The following is a 21,666-nucleotide window of genomic DNA, read 5'->3' on the forward strand; positions in this document are numbered from 1 at the left end:
TGCCCTACATCTGTTCTAAAGGGGTTGTCACCGGACGCATATGAGAATGGTATGGATTTGATGGGAGGCGATCCAAGAGATGGTGACGGTTGTTACGGTACGGGGGTAGCCCTTAATTCTAAGGACAAAGCCCTTAGAGATGATTTTTCAATGCTTCTCACGATTCTCACTATATATGTTGGTTCTCACTTGATTCACACACACACACACACACACACACATATATATATATAGTGGGGTGTTACAAATATGAACACCTGTGTGTACGAAGACTTCGTGTGTTTACAAAAAATCAAACATTTTAAATCAATTAAATCTAAAAAGTGGCTTCATGTGTAAACTATAAATCAATTAAATTTGATCGGTTATCTGTTTGTTTTATCGCTCTGTCTTTGTGCTCCTACCAAAGTAAACAACAACAATTAAAGAAAGCCCTAATCAAGAGCCTGTGTTTTGGGGTAAAAGATACCTCTTTTCATATCGATGATGTAACACCCGACATTGAAAAATATGGATTTTCAAAAACTTTTGTATAAATAACTAAAATGCGGAAACGTCCCAGTAAAAACTTAACCATTTCCTAACGGAATGGTCAACAAAACATTTGGTGTTACTTCATTGCATCACATCAATAGTTCAAGAAAACCCATAATCATAGATTTGATAATAAAAGACTAATAAATGCCAACTAATAAATGAGGCTAAGACTAATAATGTTATCGCTATATCAAACATCTACCTAGTTTCACTCTAAGCAAATTTCAATGTCCAACCTGAGGAAACACAACATTTTCAACAAAACAAGTGTTAGCTTTAAAAGCTAAGTAAGATAACCATAGGTTGTATAAAACAGTTGCTAGTTAAAAACATCATTCCAAAATATCATACGTATGTCAAGCAAAAAACAACAACAATGACAATAAGCATTAGGAATATCATATCCCTAAATGTGCCTAGCAACCTCATCAGTCGACAATAAGCATCTCAACAAATTAACATCAACATGATGGGTAGACCATTCGGTGGTCCATCGGCGTCGTTATGGATGGCATAACCAATCCACGAGTTAACCGGCATCAACAACAATGGTCAGCCCACACCATCCGGTAAACCCCAACAACAGACTGAGTCGAATGGGGGTTATCATGTTACCCCAAATGATAGCGACGATAGCATACTAGCCAAGGCTAGCATGGGTTAAGCTTAACACTTTCAACCATAATTATACTCGAGTATCATCCACAACAACAAAAACAACACAACTTTTAGGGCCCTTAACGTGCGCGTAATATGGCAATCCTATCAAGTCTAGTGTACTAGATGTACAAGCCAAAATGTATCCAACTAAACATCAATCTCAATCATTTTCAACATCTAAGCATGCGTATCAAGTATAACGATAAATAACAGATCATTGGCATGCATAATAACACCCAAGTGATCTCCCGTGAGTTCCCATACCCAACATACGTACGAAAGGGCTTTAACAAACATTTATTATGAAAACTAAGTTTTCATTGTGTCCCTCGTGTCAAAAGGTAGTTATCTTACCTCAATAAGCACGTAAAAACAAACCATCATCAACACGCAACAATGAAAATTCAAACCTGTGAAACCTACGATATACAAAGAAACCTAATTAATTTCTAATTAATTAAATTCCTTATAATAAATACTCACTATCATTGTCCTCCTAATGAAGACTCAACATCACATCTTAATATTTCATAGACCAATTTCAACTACAATTCTTGCTATATAATAGTTTTAGAAGACAAAAATACAATATAATAATTTTATCACATATTAAACTATGAGGAACAAAATGGAAATTCTGATTTTTAAACTATAATGACGAAGACTGAAAAATCTGAAACTATAGGGACCTGAAATATCAGATTTGAAACTGCAAAGACTAACAATGTCATTTTTAAAACTTCAGGGACCAATAGTGTGAAGCTGCAAAACATCAGGGGTCAAAATTGACAAGTTTCAAACATCAGGGACCTAAAATGTTATCTTCAAAACTTTAGGGACCGAAACTGTCAAGTATGAAACGTTAGGGACTGTAAACATTAACTTTAAAACTACAAGGACTAAAACTGAAAATTTTGATAGGCGCTGACATCAGCACATGATGTCATCGGATGGGACAGGTTCATCGACGGGGCTTGAGCTGCTGTTCCTATTTTCTTGCTTATATTTTCCAATCAATATGCTTAATCTATATGAACTTGCAAAACGTTCATTTTTCATCAAAGAATATATTCCCAGAAAGTATTTTATTTTACTTATCTTTTGTTTAGATAAAACGACAAAAACGTTATAATACATACATAAATCTTTAAAACGAGATTCCCGATTCGTTATTCAATCAAATCAAGTGATTCTTTTTGATAAATTCATGTTTTTCAGTAGAGAATCTAATTCCAGTAAAAAATTCCATTTTAAATGTTTTTTTCTCCAGATCCAATAAAAAGACGTTAAATACGCTTACAAATCGCATTGAAATCTATATGTATGAATCAGGATCAATTCAAATAACTAAACAACGTTAAAATACATCCAAAATAAACTATTTTACAGAACTCAACTCTGCTTGTATGATAGTCATCATTGAGATCTCAAATTAGCTCAAAAACGTTAATTTTCGGTATGAAAATCTCTAGACACAAGCAAAGATAACTGTAATAAATCATGTATTGAATGAAAATACATTTACTCCAGAGTATAGCCATGAATTTTGAGACAGGAAGATGAAGAGATAAGAAAGAAATAGTAAAAACTCCCGTAAGGAATCTTATAATGTGATACTCCTTTCGTCCCATATTAAATGTCCAATTTTGATTTGTCAAGTCTTCTGTTTGCAACTTTGACCATAAATATTTTTGTTTGTGAAATGTAATAGTTGATGAAAGTTATATCAATGAAAAGTATATTGAAAACTCAATCCGTTCGTATATTTTATATGAAGTGTTATGATAACCCATAAAAGCATGGAAATATTTAATGTGGGTTTATAAACATACGTAGGCAAGGAAAGAAATACTATGGCTGTTGGAAAGGAAATCCAATAAGGTTTGTGGATAAATCACAAGCAATCCTTATTTAAGTCCCAGTTGAGATTCCCAGCCAATCTCAGCCAAATCCGAGCCAGTTCCCAGCCGGATAAAGGGCTGCTTCTCAGCCAAATCGGAGCCAGATCCTAGCTGAATTGGAGCCACCCTCCCAGCCGAAATGGAGCCGTTTGCCAGCCAATTCCTAGCCGATCCTAGCCCCTTCCTTGTCGCTTTCTTTCTTTTTCCTAAAGCATCAGGAGCGCTCACACACACACACACACACACACACACATATATATATATATTATTACTTATTTATTAATAATGTACAAGTCTCCTTACTTAAAGAGAAGAAAGGACTTGGGCATGAGGTTTTTATCCTTGGTGCTCACTTGAATGCTAGGAAAGGTAATAAAAGATAATGTCATGATACATCTTCTCCCCGGAAAACCTCAAAGAAGGGAATAAGGATTGAAAGACATCTATCTTACATTCCTAATTGAACAAGAAAAAGATATATAAAAAATATATATATCGGATGTTCTATACCTCGTACTACATTTAAAATTCTGGGGCCAAGCCCATATCTGAAAAAGCCCAAAATACGAGATGCCCTAATTGTCGGCCTATAAATACCCAATGATTGGATGTCAGATTGAATTAACTAAACATCATTCAATTCATTCAACATTCATTCATCATATTTTTCATACACATATATTCTCTCTCTAAATTTATCAATCAATCATCATCAAAATCATCAGAATCATCAACATTTAATATCCTCCAAAGATCGAAACATCTCTTTGGGAAAACCATTATTCACCTAAGATTCGCGAAGAATTTAGTAGGTTTGCGCTACGTAGTAGGAGATTATAATGGTTTTCGTGGTTAAATCTCTTCTGTGATTAAGTTTGACATTTCATGCTCAAACATGTTATATAATATAAATAAATATTTTTACAGTTAAAGTTTAAAGCAGAAGACTTGACAAGTCAAAACTGGACATTTAATATGGGACGGAGGGAGTATATGTTAATTGTGAGTTTATGGTAACTTAACATTGGAGGTTACGAGACTTGAAAACCCTAATGAAGCAGATTTAATGTCTAATTTTCGTCCATATGGGCTGGGCTTGGCTAAAGTCCACACAAACAACTCCAAAAAGTCATATTAGCCTAAAAACTAAGGCGCGAAGCTAATATGTATACTAACGGATGACCAATTAACGTCTTAGGCACATAATGGTGAACCATCACACCATATTAACATCTCATAACTCAATAACATATTCACATATAGGCACATTAATCATCTCTTAACAACACAAAATATTAGTTAACGCTTAAAGAAATTAACGACACAACAAACGGTTAACGTTTGACTAACGGGAAGGTCAACATAAAATATTTAAGATGTTACAGATGATATTCTTATCTTCTATATATACTTGAAATAGCCACTTACGAGATCCCGGATTGTTAGTTCCTCACAAAATTTTCATGGATTTCTGCTTCAAATAGTGATTTGGTTTTGATTGTTGTGACCCGAATTGAATCTTCATAGATCTATTTCGAAAGGTTATAGGCTTTATTTTGTTGAGAGAAATATCTGATTATGATAATTGAGAGGATGTATGTGTTTTAATAATTTATTTAGCTAATATATTCTAGTTTTATTATACCGGTTATACCCTTTTTGCATGACCCATGTGTATAATTGAGTGCCATTATTTACAAAACTGCTATTGTTAATTCTTAACCATTAATTATCTTAATCTAATGGCTGCAATTAGTTCCCGCGGTTCTCGACAAATTCTTGGTTCTCACAACAACTTCACTCATGCTACCAAAAGCTATGTATACAATAGACCCTTTGGGCTTTGTGTTCATCCATTCCATGTAGTCTTTTGATGTTTCAAAAAGATCTCCCCCTAAATATATATCAGATGGAATCAAGGGTCCTATAGCAATTATGCTTAGCTTGCCATCAATCTGTTAAAGCACGTCTTCCTCCAACGCATCAAAGCTGTTAACAAGTATTATCGGCTTCTCTTCCGAAGCCACCATATCAAGTTGTTCTTTTGATTGAATCCAATATAAATTCATAAGGGTTTGAAGGGAGACTTAGGGAAGGGAGGTCACAGTTTTAAGCGATGGTAACCCTGGTAAATCGATAGACCATGAAGGTTCGTTACTACAGTCTCTAATGAGTTTATCGTACCCATTGAAATAATAATAATAGATACGGAATATTGAAGCTGGTTCAATATTAGTAATTTATAATAAATTACTAAATTGAAATTTCATTATAGACTATAGATTATGAAGAATGCTATATAGACGGCATACAATTTAACAAGGGACAACACCAGCTTTGATTTCAGAACTTAACAAATAATGAATAAATCAATTAGATATAAGAATTAAGCGACAAATTTTTAAGAAGCTATAACTGAGCTTTTACGACACACTTGTAAATGGATATATCTCATATCTAATGTTACAACTTCCACTAATAACTCTCCCACCTTGCTTCCCATCACAACAGCTCGGAAGTTCACTGATTGCAGATTCCAAACAAATCTTGCACTCATCTGGTGACAGGTCCCTAGTGCACTGAACCAGTCCATAAATCTTCTGTGAACCTTTTAGTTCAGTATCACCAGCAGCGTACATTAACTTTGGGTCAGTGTAAGCCGTGACTGACAAGTTGCTCAACAAGTTCTTGGTTGCCAAGTTAAATGACGTCGGATCACTAACATTGTTTAAGTTCCACATGTATAACTTAACCCGATTATCTATTTGACCAAAGAAGTCAGTATTGGAATATTTCAATTGACATTCGTCGTACCATATAGTCGCAGCCTTGTTGTTTGGACAACGCTTGCGAATTTCAGCACTGGCATTAACAACGCAATCCATGCAGTCTTTGCTTGATACGTCACCCCGACACATAGAAAGACCAAAGGTTTGAGCTTGGTATTGACCCACTGAGCCCATTCCAAAGCCGTTTGAAGGGGTTTTGTAGTACAAGTCACCAAGGAGTTTGTTTAGACTTTGATCATATGGACTATAACGCGTAAAATTACCAGAATCATTATAACACAAATGGTAAAGAGGGTCAGCCCCTATAACCATTTGGATAAAAAGAAAGAAGTACAGGACACAGATGGTGAAAGATGACATGTTAATTGGCTTGTTTGGATGGAGATTGAGTATGATTTGTGAGTATGGTATTTGATACCATGGTGGTTATATTTGTGCTATTTATAGGTATATGGGGAGGTAGAAAAGAACCTATAAGCCCATACATGGTCAAATGTTACAGGTCTGACTTTTTCATATTATGAAGCTTTCAGCCTTCTTTTGGTTCCATTTAAAATTATAAAATTATATGAATTAATCCTGAAGATTAAGTCAATTAGGTTAAATAGTTTGACGTAGGTAACGCTATATATTATTGCCATAGTTAGGTTTGAAATTTACCAATAAAGGAATATTTTTAGATAAATTGGTAAATGGAGTGTGACAAAATATTTTTAGTGTGGAGAAATTTCGACACACTTTTAATTCAATATATTTTTACACACTAAAAAGTGTGACAAAATTTTTAATTTGTTCATACTCACCTAAAAGTGTGAACAAATGCCTAAAAGTGTGAACAAATGCAATATGATTTGTAGTGAAACTTTCCAAAGTGTAATGCGTTATGATAATAGTATCTGAAATTTAGAAACATTAAACTAAGAAAACATTAAACATCCCAAATAATTATATTACTGCTTAAAATTCATAAGCTAAGTGCTGATGGCAGATTAGCTCCACGAGCCACCTCTGCATGCAGCCCAAGGAAGTAGTAAAGTATAAACCCAAAAAGTGACCGGGGTGCCATATTTCCAGCATTAAAAAGAATAGTTTTTTTTCAAACTCTTTGATCCGTGTCTCTTTAATTAACGTAACTCTTTCAAGTTTCAAGAAAAGCATATAACCGGTATTGAAGTTGAAACCGTCATCAAAGCCATCTGAAAACACAACAAAGTCGAAACATTCTGGTACCCGCCCATCAGCTTTGTTCATTTTGCGATAGGCAGAGACATTGATGGTGAAAGTAACTTTAACACCTAATTGGATGCTGCGTTTGAGCCATGATATAATTGGTTATTTGTTCAACACTTTTATCTATTAAGAAGTAAAGAGATAGGCTTAATATATTTAGTGTTTTAGAGCAAAAGAAGTGATGTATATATGTGATGTCGAAATGAGGTAAGATAGGAGGCATGCACGGTGCGGTGGTGGTGTCTCGTGTTGTCCTAAAACTGCGAGGAGTAGCTCGTTCCCTCTCAAAAATCTCGCCGGGAACGCCTTTGCATTTCGAACGCGCCCGATAGGCATCCAATTATTTTGTTTTTTTCGTTTTTGACCGTTTCTTTTGTTTTTTTTTTAAATCAATAGAATTTGCCTATATATATACTGCGCATAACCATTTCCTCATTTTTATACCTCTTCTTCTTTTTCTTCTTATTTTCTTCATTCTTCTCAAACAACAAATGGCTAGAGTTTGGACAGCAGATGAGACTAAGAATTTAACAAGAACTTGGCTTCAGGTAGCCGAAGATCCAAACGTAGAGAGTTACCAACAACAAAGAACATTTTGGAGCCGTGTAAGGGAAGTCTTTATTAATCTATAAAATCATCAAGGCGAGCAAAGGAGCGTTGAGAGTGTGCAAGGAAAATGGCGGAAGATGCACCACTCAATTCACGAGTTCGAGCACATCTATGCTCGTTTGCACAAAGTATTAAACGAGATGCGTGTCGAAGTTGCGTTAGACGAGTATCATATGACGCATCCTGATTTTCTCTACATACCGGAGTGGGCATTGCTACGAGCTAGTCCAAGATTTATGATGTGATTTTATCGAATATGTTTTAGTTTCTTATCTATTTATGTTATTCGGTTTTATGTTTTTGTTATTTTGTGTGTGTTTAAAATAAATGTATATTTTATCATATTTTATGTATGTTTAAAATAAATGTGTGTTTAATGTATTTATGTTTTACTTGTTAATGTTAATGTATTTATGTTTTACTTGTTTTATTTAATATATCACACAAAATTAAACACAAAACATAAAACATTACATTTATTCTTTACCAACATTACATTTATTCTTCACCAACATTACATTTATGTTAAACACATCACATGAAATTAAAATAGTACATAATACTTAACATAAATACATTTAATAAAAATTAAACACTAACACGAATTAAGGGCTGGAACGCCAACCATAAAGGAAATCGATCGATGAAATGTCACTGTCACCGTCATTACGGCGCTGGTATTCATAGTGATAATCTTCCTCTTCCAAGGGAAAATCATTGACATATTCTTCACAAGGGTCGGTCTCGTATCCTTCAGGTCTCCCATCATCGTGAATTCGGTTCTAGCCACAAGTAACTGGCCGAAGTTCTCTGCTTTCAATTCGAGCCATGGTATCATCAAATGCCTTGTTGAACTCTTCATCAGTGAAGTTGTTCGTTGCTTGCAAGTTTGGTCGTACAGAAATTTCCGTCATCAGAGTGAATTGAGGGTGTTGTGTGTGTAGCCCATGAGGTTCGGGTTGAGGCTGAATGGGTGACTGAATGGGAGTACGAATTGCGTCTCCTCGTGCCCTTCCTTGCTCTATTTGCCCTCGTGCTCTGCCGCGTCATCTGCCTCGTGTGGGTTGCGGTTGTCCGATAGGACGGGTTGGTTCATTTCGTGCTATCCCTCCCCTAAAGTTCATGGTTATATGTGTGTGTGTGGTATGTGGATTTTTTTGAAATTTTTAGTTTTGTTTTTGGAATGAGAGGGTGAAGGTTTTTATAGGTGAAAAAGTATAAATTTGAAAACTAACAGTTACTGTTCAATCTATCCGTTAATATTCAAATTCTGTATTTATTTTTACATTTATTTACATTAAATTAATTTAAAAAAAAAAAAAACAAAAAAAGGAATGCCCTTGGAGGGAATGCCCCAAAAAAAAGGGAATGCCTCTAATCATTATAAAATGCCACATGTTGTTTTGTGAGTGGCGGAGGAGCATTCCCAAAGAAAGTGGAATGCCTCCACTCTTCTTAATCTAAGACTCTTAGTCTAAGACTAAGAGGAATGGAGGGTTATGGGAATGCCCCTCCTCCACTCTTTCGTTGACACTTGTCCACTACTAATCATAAGAGGAATTTCCCTCATTCCTTTAGACTATTCTCACTCTTGATTTTCTTGTGGAACGCCTGAGAACGCCCCCGGAACGCCCTGTCTCGGCCCCGGGGGACGTTCCGGCTAGTTAAAATGCGAGCCCCATCCGAATTCGAACACGTCTATTTCTTTGGAGTTTTGTGGCCATATGGCCGTTGTTTTCTTGCACCAACAAAAATTTTGATTTAATTTTTTTAATATTTTCCCACTTCACATTATATATATACATATACATGCACATATCAATATACATATCTATTTATCTATCCATCTTCATCCTTTCTTCAAGTTTTTCTTTCAACAAAATTACATACATATACCTTCTCCTCTAAAATCACCATATGGATTTCGATGAATCATCTGGATCTTCTAACGAGTCTGCCGATTACGAAGAGCGTGTACAGAACGTGATTCTTCGAGTCGTCGAACTAGTTAGACGGCGGGAAGAACAACCTGCCCCAATCATTCACCGAAGAGTACCAGTTGATCGTGATCGTATTCAAGCACACACTCGTTTGATGCATGACTACTTTGCTGATGAACCGCGATACAACACGAGACTTTTTAAGCGAAGGTTTCCTATGTCAAAAAATTTATTTGAGCGGATAGACGGTGATTTGGAGGCTAGGTACCCTTATTTTCAGACGAGATATGATCGTGCTGGGAGAAGAGGGTTCACCGGAGTACAAAAGTATACATCTGCAATTCGTCAATTAGCATACGGCTTTAATAGTGATTTTCTTTACAAGTATTTGCAGATGTCTGAGCGAACATCATGGGAAGCTTGCCTACAACTTTGTGTTGGTAATGATATTTTTACAATATATACTTATATATAGTTAATTATTAATACTACGTATATATATATATATATTTAAATATTAATAGTACATATATATATATAGTTAACATTTATCATTAAAAGGTCTATGGGAAATTTATGGAGCAAGATACCTATGGAGACCAACTCCGACTGATCTGCATCGTATATACGATGTTCATGAACAAGTTCTTGATTTTCCCGGTATGACGGTAGTATAGATTATATGCATTGGCCATGGGAGATGTGCCCGGCGGCGTGGCTAGGTAGTTACACAAGCGGGCATGTGGGTAGACCATTATTGATCCTTCAGGCTGTAGCATCCAACGATCTATGGATTTGGAATGCGTACTTTGGACAGCAAGGTTCTCACAACGATATCAATGTGTTCAAAGCATCACCGATTCTTGAAGAAATTGTGAATGGATTCACACCCAGCAGTAAGTGTTTATTTTCAGTTTTAGATGTTTATTGAAAAATGTTAAATTTAAGTTTTTAATTCTAAATGTTTTATTCGCAGCTTCGTTTTGGGCAAACGGAAACCATTACGAGAAGGGATACTATTTGGGCGACGGCATCTATCCCGAATATGCTACATTTGTGAAGAAGACATTTTAAGAAGAAACAAGAGTCGGCACGAAAGGGTATTGAGCGGGATTTCGGTGTGCTTAAAAAACGATGGAAGGTTCTAAAACATCCGACACTATATTGGGACAAAAAAGCTATCCAGGATGTTTGTTATGTTTGTATCATTTTACATAACATGATCCTGGAGGACGAAAACAAGGCCGTATGTCAAAACTACAACGCCCAAGAACCAAGCCTAAATCCAGATTATTGGAGGCACCTAACTCCAATGGAAGTTCGTATCCAAAATTTGCATGCTGTAAAAAACCGTGAGACCCACAACATGCTAACGGCATATTTGGTTGACCATCTTTGGGCAAACACACCACATGACTTCGAGCCTCCAGCCGATCCCTTCGCCGATCTTCGAGATTATGTTAGCACCGACGACGAGGACTCTGATTAGTTTGATTTCGAGTTTTTATGTAATGTTTTTTAGTGTGATGTTATATTTTTATTTAATAATAAGTATGTTTTTTTTATTTAGTAAAAAGTAGTATTTTTTTTTTATTTAATAAAAAGTAGTATTTTTTTTTTAATTTAAGAAAAAGTAGTATTTTTTTTTGTTTAATAAAAGTAGTATGTTTTTTTTTAATTTAATAAAAAGTAGTATGTTTCATTTAATTGATTTAAAAATCAAAACTTAAAAAAAAAAAAAAAAGAATGCCCCTAAAGGTAATTCCTCCACCCCAAAAGAATAGGGGGAATACCCCTTATGATTAGTGAGTGTCATGTATCAACATAAGGATGGAGGAGGGGCATTTCAAAGATGCTCTATATCTCATAGTCTTAGGGTGGAGTAATACTCTCAAGGCATTCCTTTTTTTTTCATAAATAATTGTTATATGTATTTTTTTTATATTATATATAATTATTTATATATAGAATTAAGTTTAAACTTTGTAAATAAAAGTTAACTTAATTAAAACGTCTTACTAAAAATTAAAACTAAAAATACAATACAAATTTAAACTAAAAGTACTTAATAAAAAGTTAAAAACCAAAAGGGTACAATAAAACATACTAAAACTACTGAAATCTATATTCGGCGCAAATTCTAGCCTTTTCCTCCTCCAAAATAGTTGTGTTAATCGGACCGAGGTGAGACAAGTCCCTAGCCAATAAACTCATATCTTTGATTCGGATTTTTTTGGACTTGAGTCGAAGCTTCTAAAGTTCGATCTCTTGGCGTTGCTTACCCACTTCTTACAAATTCAACATGTCCACCACTATGTTATACGCCTTCTTATCCACCGCCGCCGCCTTCCCCTTCCGTGAGCCCCCCACACGTCCGGCTTTTTTAGCCGTATCTCTTCCCACAAGACTGCTCAGCCTAGATAGTTGAGGTTGCGATTCCTCCTCATCAGAATCATTAAGGTCAAATGCAGCCCTCGCAGATGACCCCACACTTTATTGACCCGAACTTTCCGATGTTGTCTTAGACCTTTTTGAACTCGGCTCACCCTGACTATTCATCGCCTCCCAATTGTTACCTCCCACTTCGAGCTTCGCCTCAAACACTGTCATTCTGTTAAAAAAATAAAACTCGAGTTTAAAGCATTATACTCGCTAACAGCATTACTAATGAAATCCTCTTGGCTTGAACCACTTTGATAACCCGGACCAGTAAGTCGAGTTATAATATCGTTGAACTTAGTGACGCTAGTCCGAATTTTCCGCCACTTCCCCTGTAACGATTCAATGCCTCGATACGTCGACCTATTCAAGCTTTTATTCTTGAACCTTCAACCAAAAAGTCCAAGTCTTTTGATAATTTGCTAAAACAAAATATATATATATACACGGTTTAAAAAATATATATATACGGCACTTATATATATGTACATATATGGTATTTATAAATATAAATATATATACGGTTTATATATATATATAAATATACGGTATTTATATATATAATTATATATACGGTATTTATATGTAAAAGTAATGATTTTATACCGCATTTGGGGTCCTCGGATACATTAACCCAAACTCAACATAACGCCAAGCTTTCCGCTTTAGTCCAAGTAATTTGGGAGGAGTTTTTCTTCATATCCTCTATGTTATCACTCCTCCGATGTTTTCGTTTTTCAATTTGCGGAGAAGAAACACTACTTTCGGGTGGTGTCTCTTAAACCGCCTCCACATCTTCTTAAAAGGTTCCTGTAGCCTGCGGTGTATTAATCATCTGTTGTGAATCTTTAAAAAAAAAAACATATATATATATATATATATAACCGAAATATATAAAAATATATTTATATATATATTCAGTTTAAAATATATATATATAACCGAAAAACAAACTATATATATATATAACCAAAAAAAGGGTAACACTCCGGTGAGAACACTCTTAAAATAAGAACGGTGAGAACACCTTAAATACATCATTTTGATGCATTAAAAGTCCATAAAACTAACATAGTGCATAACTAATTATCATTATTTAAGTGTTTAACAACACATTCATCCGTCAAAATCGAAATAATCATGTTTTTTGTTCTGTGCATCCATCTTGGATGCATATTCATCAAAATGATGCATCCAACAAAAAACGTGATTTTTTCGATTTTGATGAATTAATGTGTTGTTAAACACTTAAATAATAATAATTAGTTATGCACTATGTCAGTTTTATGGACTTTTAATGCATCAAAATGATGATTTTAAGGTGTTCTTATCGTTCTTATTTTAAAACTGTTCTTATTTGATTGTCCCCCACCAAATATATATATATATAGGGAAAAGTGAAGGTGTGAGATAACACCACCCAACTTGGGTGAAATCCCTCTTACATGCTAATTTTTTAATCTATAAATATATAATGCATAAATAATGGGCCCCCATGATTTTTCCCATATTAAAAAATTAGCATGTGAGACGGATTTTACCAAACTTAGGTACCTAACAGCACCACCTTCACTTCTATATTACCAAACATGGCGACGGGTGTTTGACCGAAACCCGACAGAGAAGATGCAAAACCGAAATTATCTTGTCGAATCCACGGTGTTCTTTGTCCCGGTGGAGTCACTGTGATTCAATGTTCATTGTACCAAGTGATTGAATAAACTCCGAGTTTTTTGATTGTTATTATAAAGATTAGGGTCATCAAAATCGGGTTGGATGGGTGCTTTTTGATTGTTACCTGCGTTTTGATTCGAAAAAAGGTTCAAACCCCCTTGATTGAGATACATTTTCGGTTGTAATGGAGAAAAAAACAGGTAGAGAAGATAGATAGAAGTTGATAGATAGATTTATGTGTATATGTATAATGTATGTATATATATATAATGCATATATTTAAAAAAAATTAATTTTTTTTCCGGTTTCCAAGGGGTTTTGACCCCATAAATGCCAACTGCCCGGACGCGTTTGAAATTTAAAGGGGCACAATTTTTAAGTAAGCGAAACGCCCCCGGGACCGAGATAGGGCATTCCGAGGGAGTTCCGGGGCATTCCGCACGAAACAAAATGGAGGTAACGGGCTACTCCTCTAAGTCAAATGAAACAAATTTAAAATGGCAAATTGATAACCAACTTGTAAAAGTTCACATAAGTTAAATGGATTGAAAAAATGTACCGATCTACATATAACTAAAACAAATGGAACTATTCCTCTATCCACATATGACATTATAAGTTACAGAGATGATGATATAATATAACGGAAAAAACATTATAAGTTTTACTTAAAACGTCTATTGAATGATATAACTTCCTTTTTATGTTAAATATTATGGATAATGAATTTGAACTAGGCAAAGTCAAGGGTAGAAGTTTATCTTTCTAATCAATGATGAGTTGGTGTTGTGGTTTGGAGTTCCCTTGATAATTTATAGGTCTCAGGTTAGAATCTCCATTCCACCAACTTTGAGATATAGGTAGTCCTTCTATGAGGACTTGGCTTGGGTATACTCAGGTACAAGTCTGAGAGGGCAGGGTTACCCCTATTAATCGTCGTGCCTCCGGGCGGATTAGTAGGGGGTCCCCCCCATTGGGTATTTGAAATAGGCATTTCTACTTCGAGGTAGCTCTCTACCGCGGACCCGGTTAAGACAACATATACTAGACCTCTCCCTGTCGAATCGCGACACGAAGTTTCAAGCGAAATTCACCTAAAAAAAAGAGTTTATCGTTCTGAAAATATATACTCCCTCCGTCCCATATTAAATATCCAATTTTGACTTGTCAAATCCCTTGCTTGCAACTTTGACCATAAATATCTTTGTTTGTGTTATATAACAGTTGATGAAAGTTATATCAATGAAAAGTATATTAAAAATTCAATTCATCCATATAATTTATATAAATTTTTTAAAATGGTCGTTTTTCAAGGGTGTTTTGTCACACAAGTTTTTGAAATTTTTTTTAAAAGTGGGTAAACCGGTAATGCAAATACCGGTTTCGAATTTTTGGCTCGAAACCGGTATTTGCATTACTAGTTTCGGGAAAAGTACATTCGAAAATGGTATTTCAATTACCGGTTTTAGACATTGCAGAATGATGTGACTTACCATAGTACGACTGATGAATGCTACAGTTCCCCTTCGCACGTATTTCGAAACCGGTATTAGAATTACTGGTTTCGAATCTAATATATATATATATATATAATTTGGATGTTTATTTAAGCATTTGTAACATAGACATCAAATAACTTATAAAACTATATCAGTATAAGTTATTTTTTAAAACAAACCTTATGGCTTCTTCATCGTTATCTGACCCATCATTACCTCTACGGTAACATTTCATGCATTGAAAGCGCAATGTAAAGAGAATATAGACGACGGGTAAAAACTTTACCACAAAATTAATGATTGCAAGCTTCTTATGGAACAAAGAAAACTCGAACATAAAAAGAAAATCAAAGAAATAAGGAAAAGGGGCAGCGGAATCATTATAAGTGAAGAAATGCATAGCGAATATCTTGATACGGCATTACCAAGTATCGACGAGATAATTTCTGAACTTGATAAATTGCTAAAGTTGATTGACAAAAAAACCGACTTTGTGACATATTATAGATTTCAAGCTGAAGATTGTTTCCGTTAAAAAGTTTATGTAGTATTTTGAATATGTATTATTTTTATCTAAAGTTTATATCATTATTTTGAGTATGTATTATTTTGATGTAAATTATATATATACTTTCTTTTTTTTATAAATAAAATATCAACTAAAAAACATTATAAAAAACATAATATCTATGTTATTGACAAACAGATATATATTAATAAAAACATTTAAAAAAAATACATAATAAAATCTATCTATCTAGCGAACTCGACGACTTCTCCTCGGCAACACATGTTGTTGTTGTTGTTGTTGTTGTTCTTCTTCTTCTTCTTCTTCTTCTTCTTCGTTATTTTCCAGATTTGTAACTGGGTGTTGAGAAGAACTTGGAAAAGGAGAGAAGTTTTGCATCGGAAAAAGAGATATATCGTGCCAGTTAACCACTTCCATAAAAATCAGGTGCAAAACAATTTGGAAGGGCATCGAACATATTAAGTGGTGGTGCATTTGGGGAATAACAACCCGGGATTTCAGAGGTACCCGTGAAAAACTGTTGGTTACCCGGGAACATTTGTTGGGTTCCTGAACTTGAGGGTCCAGCTTGTGAATTAGCTGGTTGGTAACTTTGAAATCCCGAATTTGGTGACGGCCTAAACACAGTTTGGATATTAAAACTGGACCAGCACCCCAATTGGAAGGACCAGCATCCGAACTGGAAGGACCAACACCCCATGAAGTCCCACCTTGATCATTTTGTGAGGGAGGCATTTGAAATTGCTATGACTCAGATGACTGAAAATTTTGGGACGTATAGTTCATACGTTCTTCCTGTTGACCGAAAGAAAATACATCTCTCGATATTGTTCTAAAATCCCCAAACAACTGACTTATTTGCGGATATGATTCTTGCTGCAGACGAGCTTGCTCGTCTACCTGTAACAAACTCTCATGCTGCGCATATTTAAATATTAGTAAAACAATTTAGTATTTATTAGTAGCAAGTTTTTATCTAAAAAGAGTATACTTACCAACAATTTAATATTTATTAGTAGTAAGTTTTTATTTTAAAAAAAAATATACTTACCAACAATTGTTGAGTAGACCCCCATTCAGGGTATTGGCCTAGAGGTTGGGTCTGACCAGGTTTACCGACTGTTAAGACGGTACGAGCATGATACCACTGCATATAGCCATCCGCAGTGGTGGTCCCTGGCTCTCCTTGGTGGAGCCGCTGGCATCGGTTCTCCCACTGGTTGACATAGACGGCATGTTTTACACCCCAATCGACCACAGCAGGTCTCCGTTTCTGGATTTTGAAGAGGTTACTAAACTCGACTGGTTCCAACAAACCATAATTAGCTGGAATGGTTTGTATCATGCCAAATTGTCTAGCAACTCTATGTGGTAGATGAACCTCCAGCTCATCCCAAAAGATCAAGGGACCCATATACCTCCATATGCGTTGACCAGGCCAACAACTCACGGGGAGTTGGTAGATGAACTCTGTATACGGAGTATTTTATACCTGCTCATTCGTGAGTGCATTGAAAAAAGACCGGTAAGAAGTAAGAACGTGTGTCGGTGTCTTAAGATTTAAGTGGTCTCTATTCCACCTGTTTGCCAAACAAGACTGATAAGCATACGGTCTCTCTCTTTCTTCTTTGCGTGTCATGACGCGTGAGGCAATCCGTGGCATTCTTTCCCACGCCCAAAACTGCAGCAACAAAAAAGGCCCATCAATGCCTTTTCTTGTAGGCGTAGTCCCCTTAGATAGGTTTCTATACAAATACGCAAGAGTTGCTGAACCCCAGCTCTTTCGACCTTCTCTGCTCAAGTCTCTTAGGTTCCTAAAAAAAAAAAGAATAACATCATAGGTCTTAGGATCAAGAAAAAGCTCCGAACCAATAATAGCTAGAATAATCCTTCTAGCCATGAATATGCACATCTCAGCATCTGAACTGTCGAAATTGGTAAAATGAATGTACGAAGCTAAGGTTTGAAATTTGATACACCCGTTTTTCAAGTTATTGTGATCTGTTTCATCTATAGGGAAAAAACCCAGATACTCCAAACATAGATCGTTCCAGTAATCAACATTTTTGGTTTCAGAAACCCACTCATCAGTCATCGGTGGTCCATCTATGGGTAAACACCATATCACCTGCACATCTTGCAAGGTCACAGTTGCTTCACCAATAGGCAAGTGAAACGTGTTGGCTTCTAGACGCCATCTCTCCACCAACGCGTTGATCAAAGAATGATCAAGTTGGCAAATCGCCGCCTTGAAGATTTGGAAAATCCCAGCATCCTTGATATGCTGAAGGACTTCAATAGGCACACCATTCTTCATGACTCCAGCCAGCCCCCCATCACCTTTTCTACATCTTGGAAATGTCACTTCATGCTCATGAAAAATGTTGTATGAGCGATGGATATCTGAAGCTTGTAACCACAACAACGTTGGGTTTCTTGGTACACAGCTAACATTACAGAGACCATTTTTTATTTTGAAAACACTTGTTTTGTAGATGATAAATGAATGAGAGATTGCCTATTGCTTATAAGTGCAAATTTGCTTGTTTTAGCGGGTGACTGTCTGATCAAAAATTTGCATGTATATATACTACTGATTAGTAAGAATTGCATTGCATGGCTGCCATTTTTGTCGTTATATTTGAAACCGGTATTTCAAAAATCGTGTTCGCCCCATGTCACATCAAGCTGCCACATCAACCTGCAATGTACTGTTCGACCTGCAAAGTTTACGACCTCTGAAACTGGTAATTGAAATACCGGTTTCATTTTGCTTTTTCTGAACCCGGTAATGCAAATACCTGTTTCAAGCCAAAAATCCGAAACCGGTATTTGAAAAACCGGTTTACCCACTTTCATAATATTTTTTTTTTCGAAAATTTATTTGACAAAACATCCTTGAAAAACGACCGTTTCAAAAAAAAAAATTCATAATTTATATGAAGTTTTGTATAATATATTAGACAAATATTTTTACGGTCAAAATTTAAAGCAGAAAACTTGACAAATCAAAATTAGACATTGTATAGGTCGGTTGCGGTTGGGCTAAATTATAAGTCAAAACAAGTGCCATGACACTACAAGAAATCCTGCTTTTAGCGATGCCTAATGTCGTCACCAATAGTCACTATTGTCGTCGCAAAATGGATTAGCGACGCTCTTTGCGACGACAACGCAACGTCGCTGAAACTTCGTCTCCTATGATCTTTAGCGATCAAATTTTGCGACGCCAGAAAGTGGGACCCGACTGAAAAAAATAGAGATAAAAGAAAATGATTTTTTAGCTAGCGACGCTTTTGTCGTCGCTAACATTTTTTTATATTTTATTACAAATACATTAATAAATATAAAAAAATTAATTAAAAATATTGTGCGACGACTTTAGCAACCACATGGTCGTCGCTAAAAATAATTTTTTAATAAAAAAATACAGTAATTTTTTTATAAAATACTTTAATTAACAAAATTAATTAACAAAGTTGAATAAACAAATTATATTCAATAAAAACTGCAAAAACTATACAAATCTTCATACCCAAATATAAAATCATACAAACAATACAAAATTTAGAATTCAATAAATAAAATTAAAAAATACTTCAAATTACAATGAAACAAAATCACACACAAACATTATACATATTAACAAAATTTCATTAACAAAACAATAAAAACTATACAAATTTATAAGTAACAAAAAAAAAACCTTGAAAATCTAAAACTCATTGGTGGTGGCGGATAAGCGGCGACGGCGTTGGAGGGTTAAGCGGTGGCGGCTGCGGTTGGACGTGGTGGTGGATGTGGGTGGCCAACGGCTCTTGTTACTACAAATATAACAAAGGATAGAGATTTAGTAACAAAACTAACTAAAATTACATATTTATATCATTACTAGGATTTTTTTACCCGCACGATGTGCGGCTGCTTTAAAAAGGTGCTCAATAAAGTGAGATTTGAGTTAAACTTGCTTAAAAAAACATTTAATGAAACACTTAATATGTGAACAAATGAGTTAATGGAATGGATCAATAATGATCATAAAAAAACATATGGACGAACAATCTATTTAGTTTCACTTAATTAAATTAGCAATAACGTATTCATTATCCAATCATTAAACTAATTGTTAAATACACTTGTTTTGAACTAACTCTTCGTTTACCATCATAATATTTTTCTCATCATCACAATGAAAAATGGTATTGTTAAAAAACAAAAGAAAAAAGAGATTATATTAACCATTATCATAAAATTCAAAAAAAGATAAAAGAATTAAACCAAAAACTGTACATAATTTCCATGGTGATATGAACGAAAGAATTAACAAACTCTTTCAGAAAGTTATGATATTATACAAAGCTCTTAACTCATATAAGATGAATATAATTTAGTGGTGATAAAAAAGCTTATAAACTTTAAATATTGCCACTAATGATTAATGCAATGAGAGTTCCAACTAACCAACGGCCTGAGCAAACTTTTATATAATCACCATTAAAAAAACGAAAGGAACCTCATATAACTGTTGAATAAAAAAGATAATAAAATATCATTAGGTATAGACGTGATTTTTTAAACTAAAGAGAAGTTATCATTTTATCTAATGAAAAGATCTTAAATTCTTACAATATATATATTTATTTATTTTAACATATATAGGTTTATTTGTTTTCTAAATATATAGTTTATTTTTTAAAGAAAAATATGGAGTTGACACATAGGATAAAATCTTATGTGGCAATTTTTCAAATTAGTTTTAGATTGCAAGAGGGCTTTAAAATGCTTGGTTAACTATTATTTTATAAAAGTTATAGATATAAGAAACCCTTTCAAAGAAAAAGAAACTTACATTGATAACAATTTAAGGTGGTGGTGGATGTGGTGGCCGACAACGACGATGGTGGTGTTGATGATGGAGGTCAGCGGGTGATGTGGGTGGAGTTTGGGGTTTTCCTGCGGACGAAAAAAGGAAAGAAGAAAAAGGGGTAGTGGAATAAAGAAGAGACATAAGGTTTCGGTGGTGGAGGCTTTGGCGGCAGGTGAAGTTTTCCGGCGGTGGAGGTTTGGGGTTTTCAAAGAGGGGAGGGTGATATAGAAAGAGAAAGAAGAAGATAAAAGGATGAATTTTGGGAGGCTTTTTAAAATTTTTGAGGTGAAAGTGAGGGATGTATAATTTTGATGTGTGTTTTAATTTAAATGGTTTTACGATTGAATTATATTTATGCTTGTTATATTAGTTTAACTAAATAAATTGTATTTACTTGTTTCTTGTTCAATCACTTTATTATTAGTATTATTATATTTTGTTTAGTTTATTTTCATTTTTTTATATATAAAAAACTATTGATTAAATTTTAATTTATTAGATTTGTATTTAAATATATACTTTTAATTTTTCAAATAAAAGTAAATTGTACATGTCATGAAAAAACTTCAGTATTTAATTTGTATATTTGTATTTAATACTTAATTTATACTTTATATGTAACAAATTGTTATACGTGAGGCCCGATAATATAGACACCACAAATAAAGAACAAAGCTATTAAAAAAGAACCCTTGAATGCTTAAAAAAAGCAAGAACTCTTATAAGTAAAACTAAGATGGCAGCGACTAATTATTTCTAATATATGTTAAAAAAAATTATATAACATCAATAATTGTTGGTTTACACAGGCCTTGTTTCTTTTCTACTTAATAAACTTAATAGTTCAGAACTTAATCATTTAGTCACATTTCATGTTTTTTTTTTACTTAATAAGCAAAAGTAACCGTCAATTACCTATATTTTACTTAATACGTACAGACATTCTTAATGCATTCAGTCACTTAATACACTCAGCACTTAATAATTAAAAA

At 34.5% G+C, this 21,666-nt stretch overlaps 3 protein-coding genes across 3 annotated transcripts; 1 reads left to right on the forward strand and 2 right to left on the reverse strand.

The window, feature by feature from the left end:
• Window positions 1-5,521: 5,521 nt before the first annotated feature.
• Window positions 5,522-6,238, reverse strand: LOC122602571 (cysteine-rich repeat secretory protein 38-like). Its single transcript, XM_043775175.1, has one exon. The coding sequence runs from the start codon at window positions 6,197-6,199 to the stop codon at window positions 5,522-5,524; it is 678 nt and encodes a 225-aa protein (XP_043631110.1). The 5' UTR covers window positions 6,200-6,238.
• A 3,405-nt stretch (window positions 6,239-9,643) lies between these two features.
• Window positions 9,644-10,740, forward strand: LOC122604390. The gene is made up of 3 exons (XM_043777285.1): window positions 9,644-10,106; window positions 10,344-10,562; window positions 10,643-10,740. The coding sequence occupies exons 1-3, from the start codon at window positions 9,644-9,646 to the stop codon at window positions 10,738-10,740; spliced, it is 780 nt and encodes a 259-aa protein (XP_043633220.1).
• Window positions 10,741-17,293: 6,553 nt separating this feature from the next.
• On the reverse strand, window positions 17,294-18,124 carry LOC122604391 (serine/threonine-protein phosphatase 7 long form homolog). Its single transcript, XM_043777286.1, has one exon. It carries the CDS (start codon window positions 18,122-18,124, stop codon window positions 17,294-17,296), a length of 831 nt encoding a protein of 276 aa, XP_043633221.1.
• Between the last annotated feature and the right edge of the window lie 3,542 nt (window positions 18,125-21,666).

Source organism: Erigeron canadensis, chromosome 6, assembly GCF_010389155.1.
Source record: "Erigeron canadensis isolate Cc75 chromosome 6, C_canadensis_v1, whole genome shotgun sequence".
NCBI classification, from domain to species: Eukaryota; Viridiplantae; Streptophyta; class Magnoliopsida; order Asterales; family Asteraceae; genus Erigeron; species Erigeron canadensis.

Bases quoted from the DNA above. Each gene is read 5' to 3' on its own strand.
- LOC122602571 (XM_043775175.1), bottom strand. From the start codon at position 6,199: ATGGTTATAGGGGCTGACCCTCTTTACCATTTGTGTTATAATGATTCT.
- LOC122604390 (XM_043777285.1), top strand. From the start codon at position 9,644: ATGGATTTCGATGAATCATCTGGATCTTCTAACGAGTCTGCCGATTAC. The intron at 10,107-10,343 runs GTAATGATATTT...ACGGTAGTATAG, and splicing joins TTGCCTACAACTTTGTGTTG to ATTATATGCATTGGCCATGG. The intron at 10,563-10,642 runs GTAAGTGTTTAT...TTTTATTCGCAG, and splicing joins GAATGGATTCACACCCAGCA to CTTCGTTTTGGGCAAACGGA.
- LOC122604391 (XM_043777286.1), bottom strand. From the start codon at position 18,124: ATGAAGAATGGTGTGCCTATTGAAGTCCTTCAGCATATCAAGGATGCT.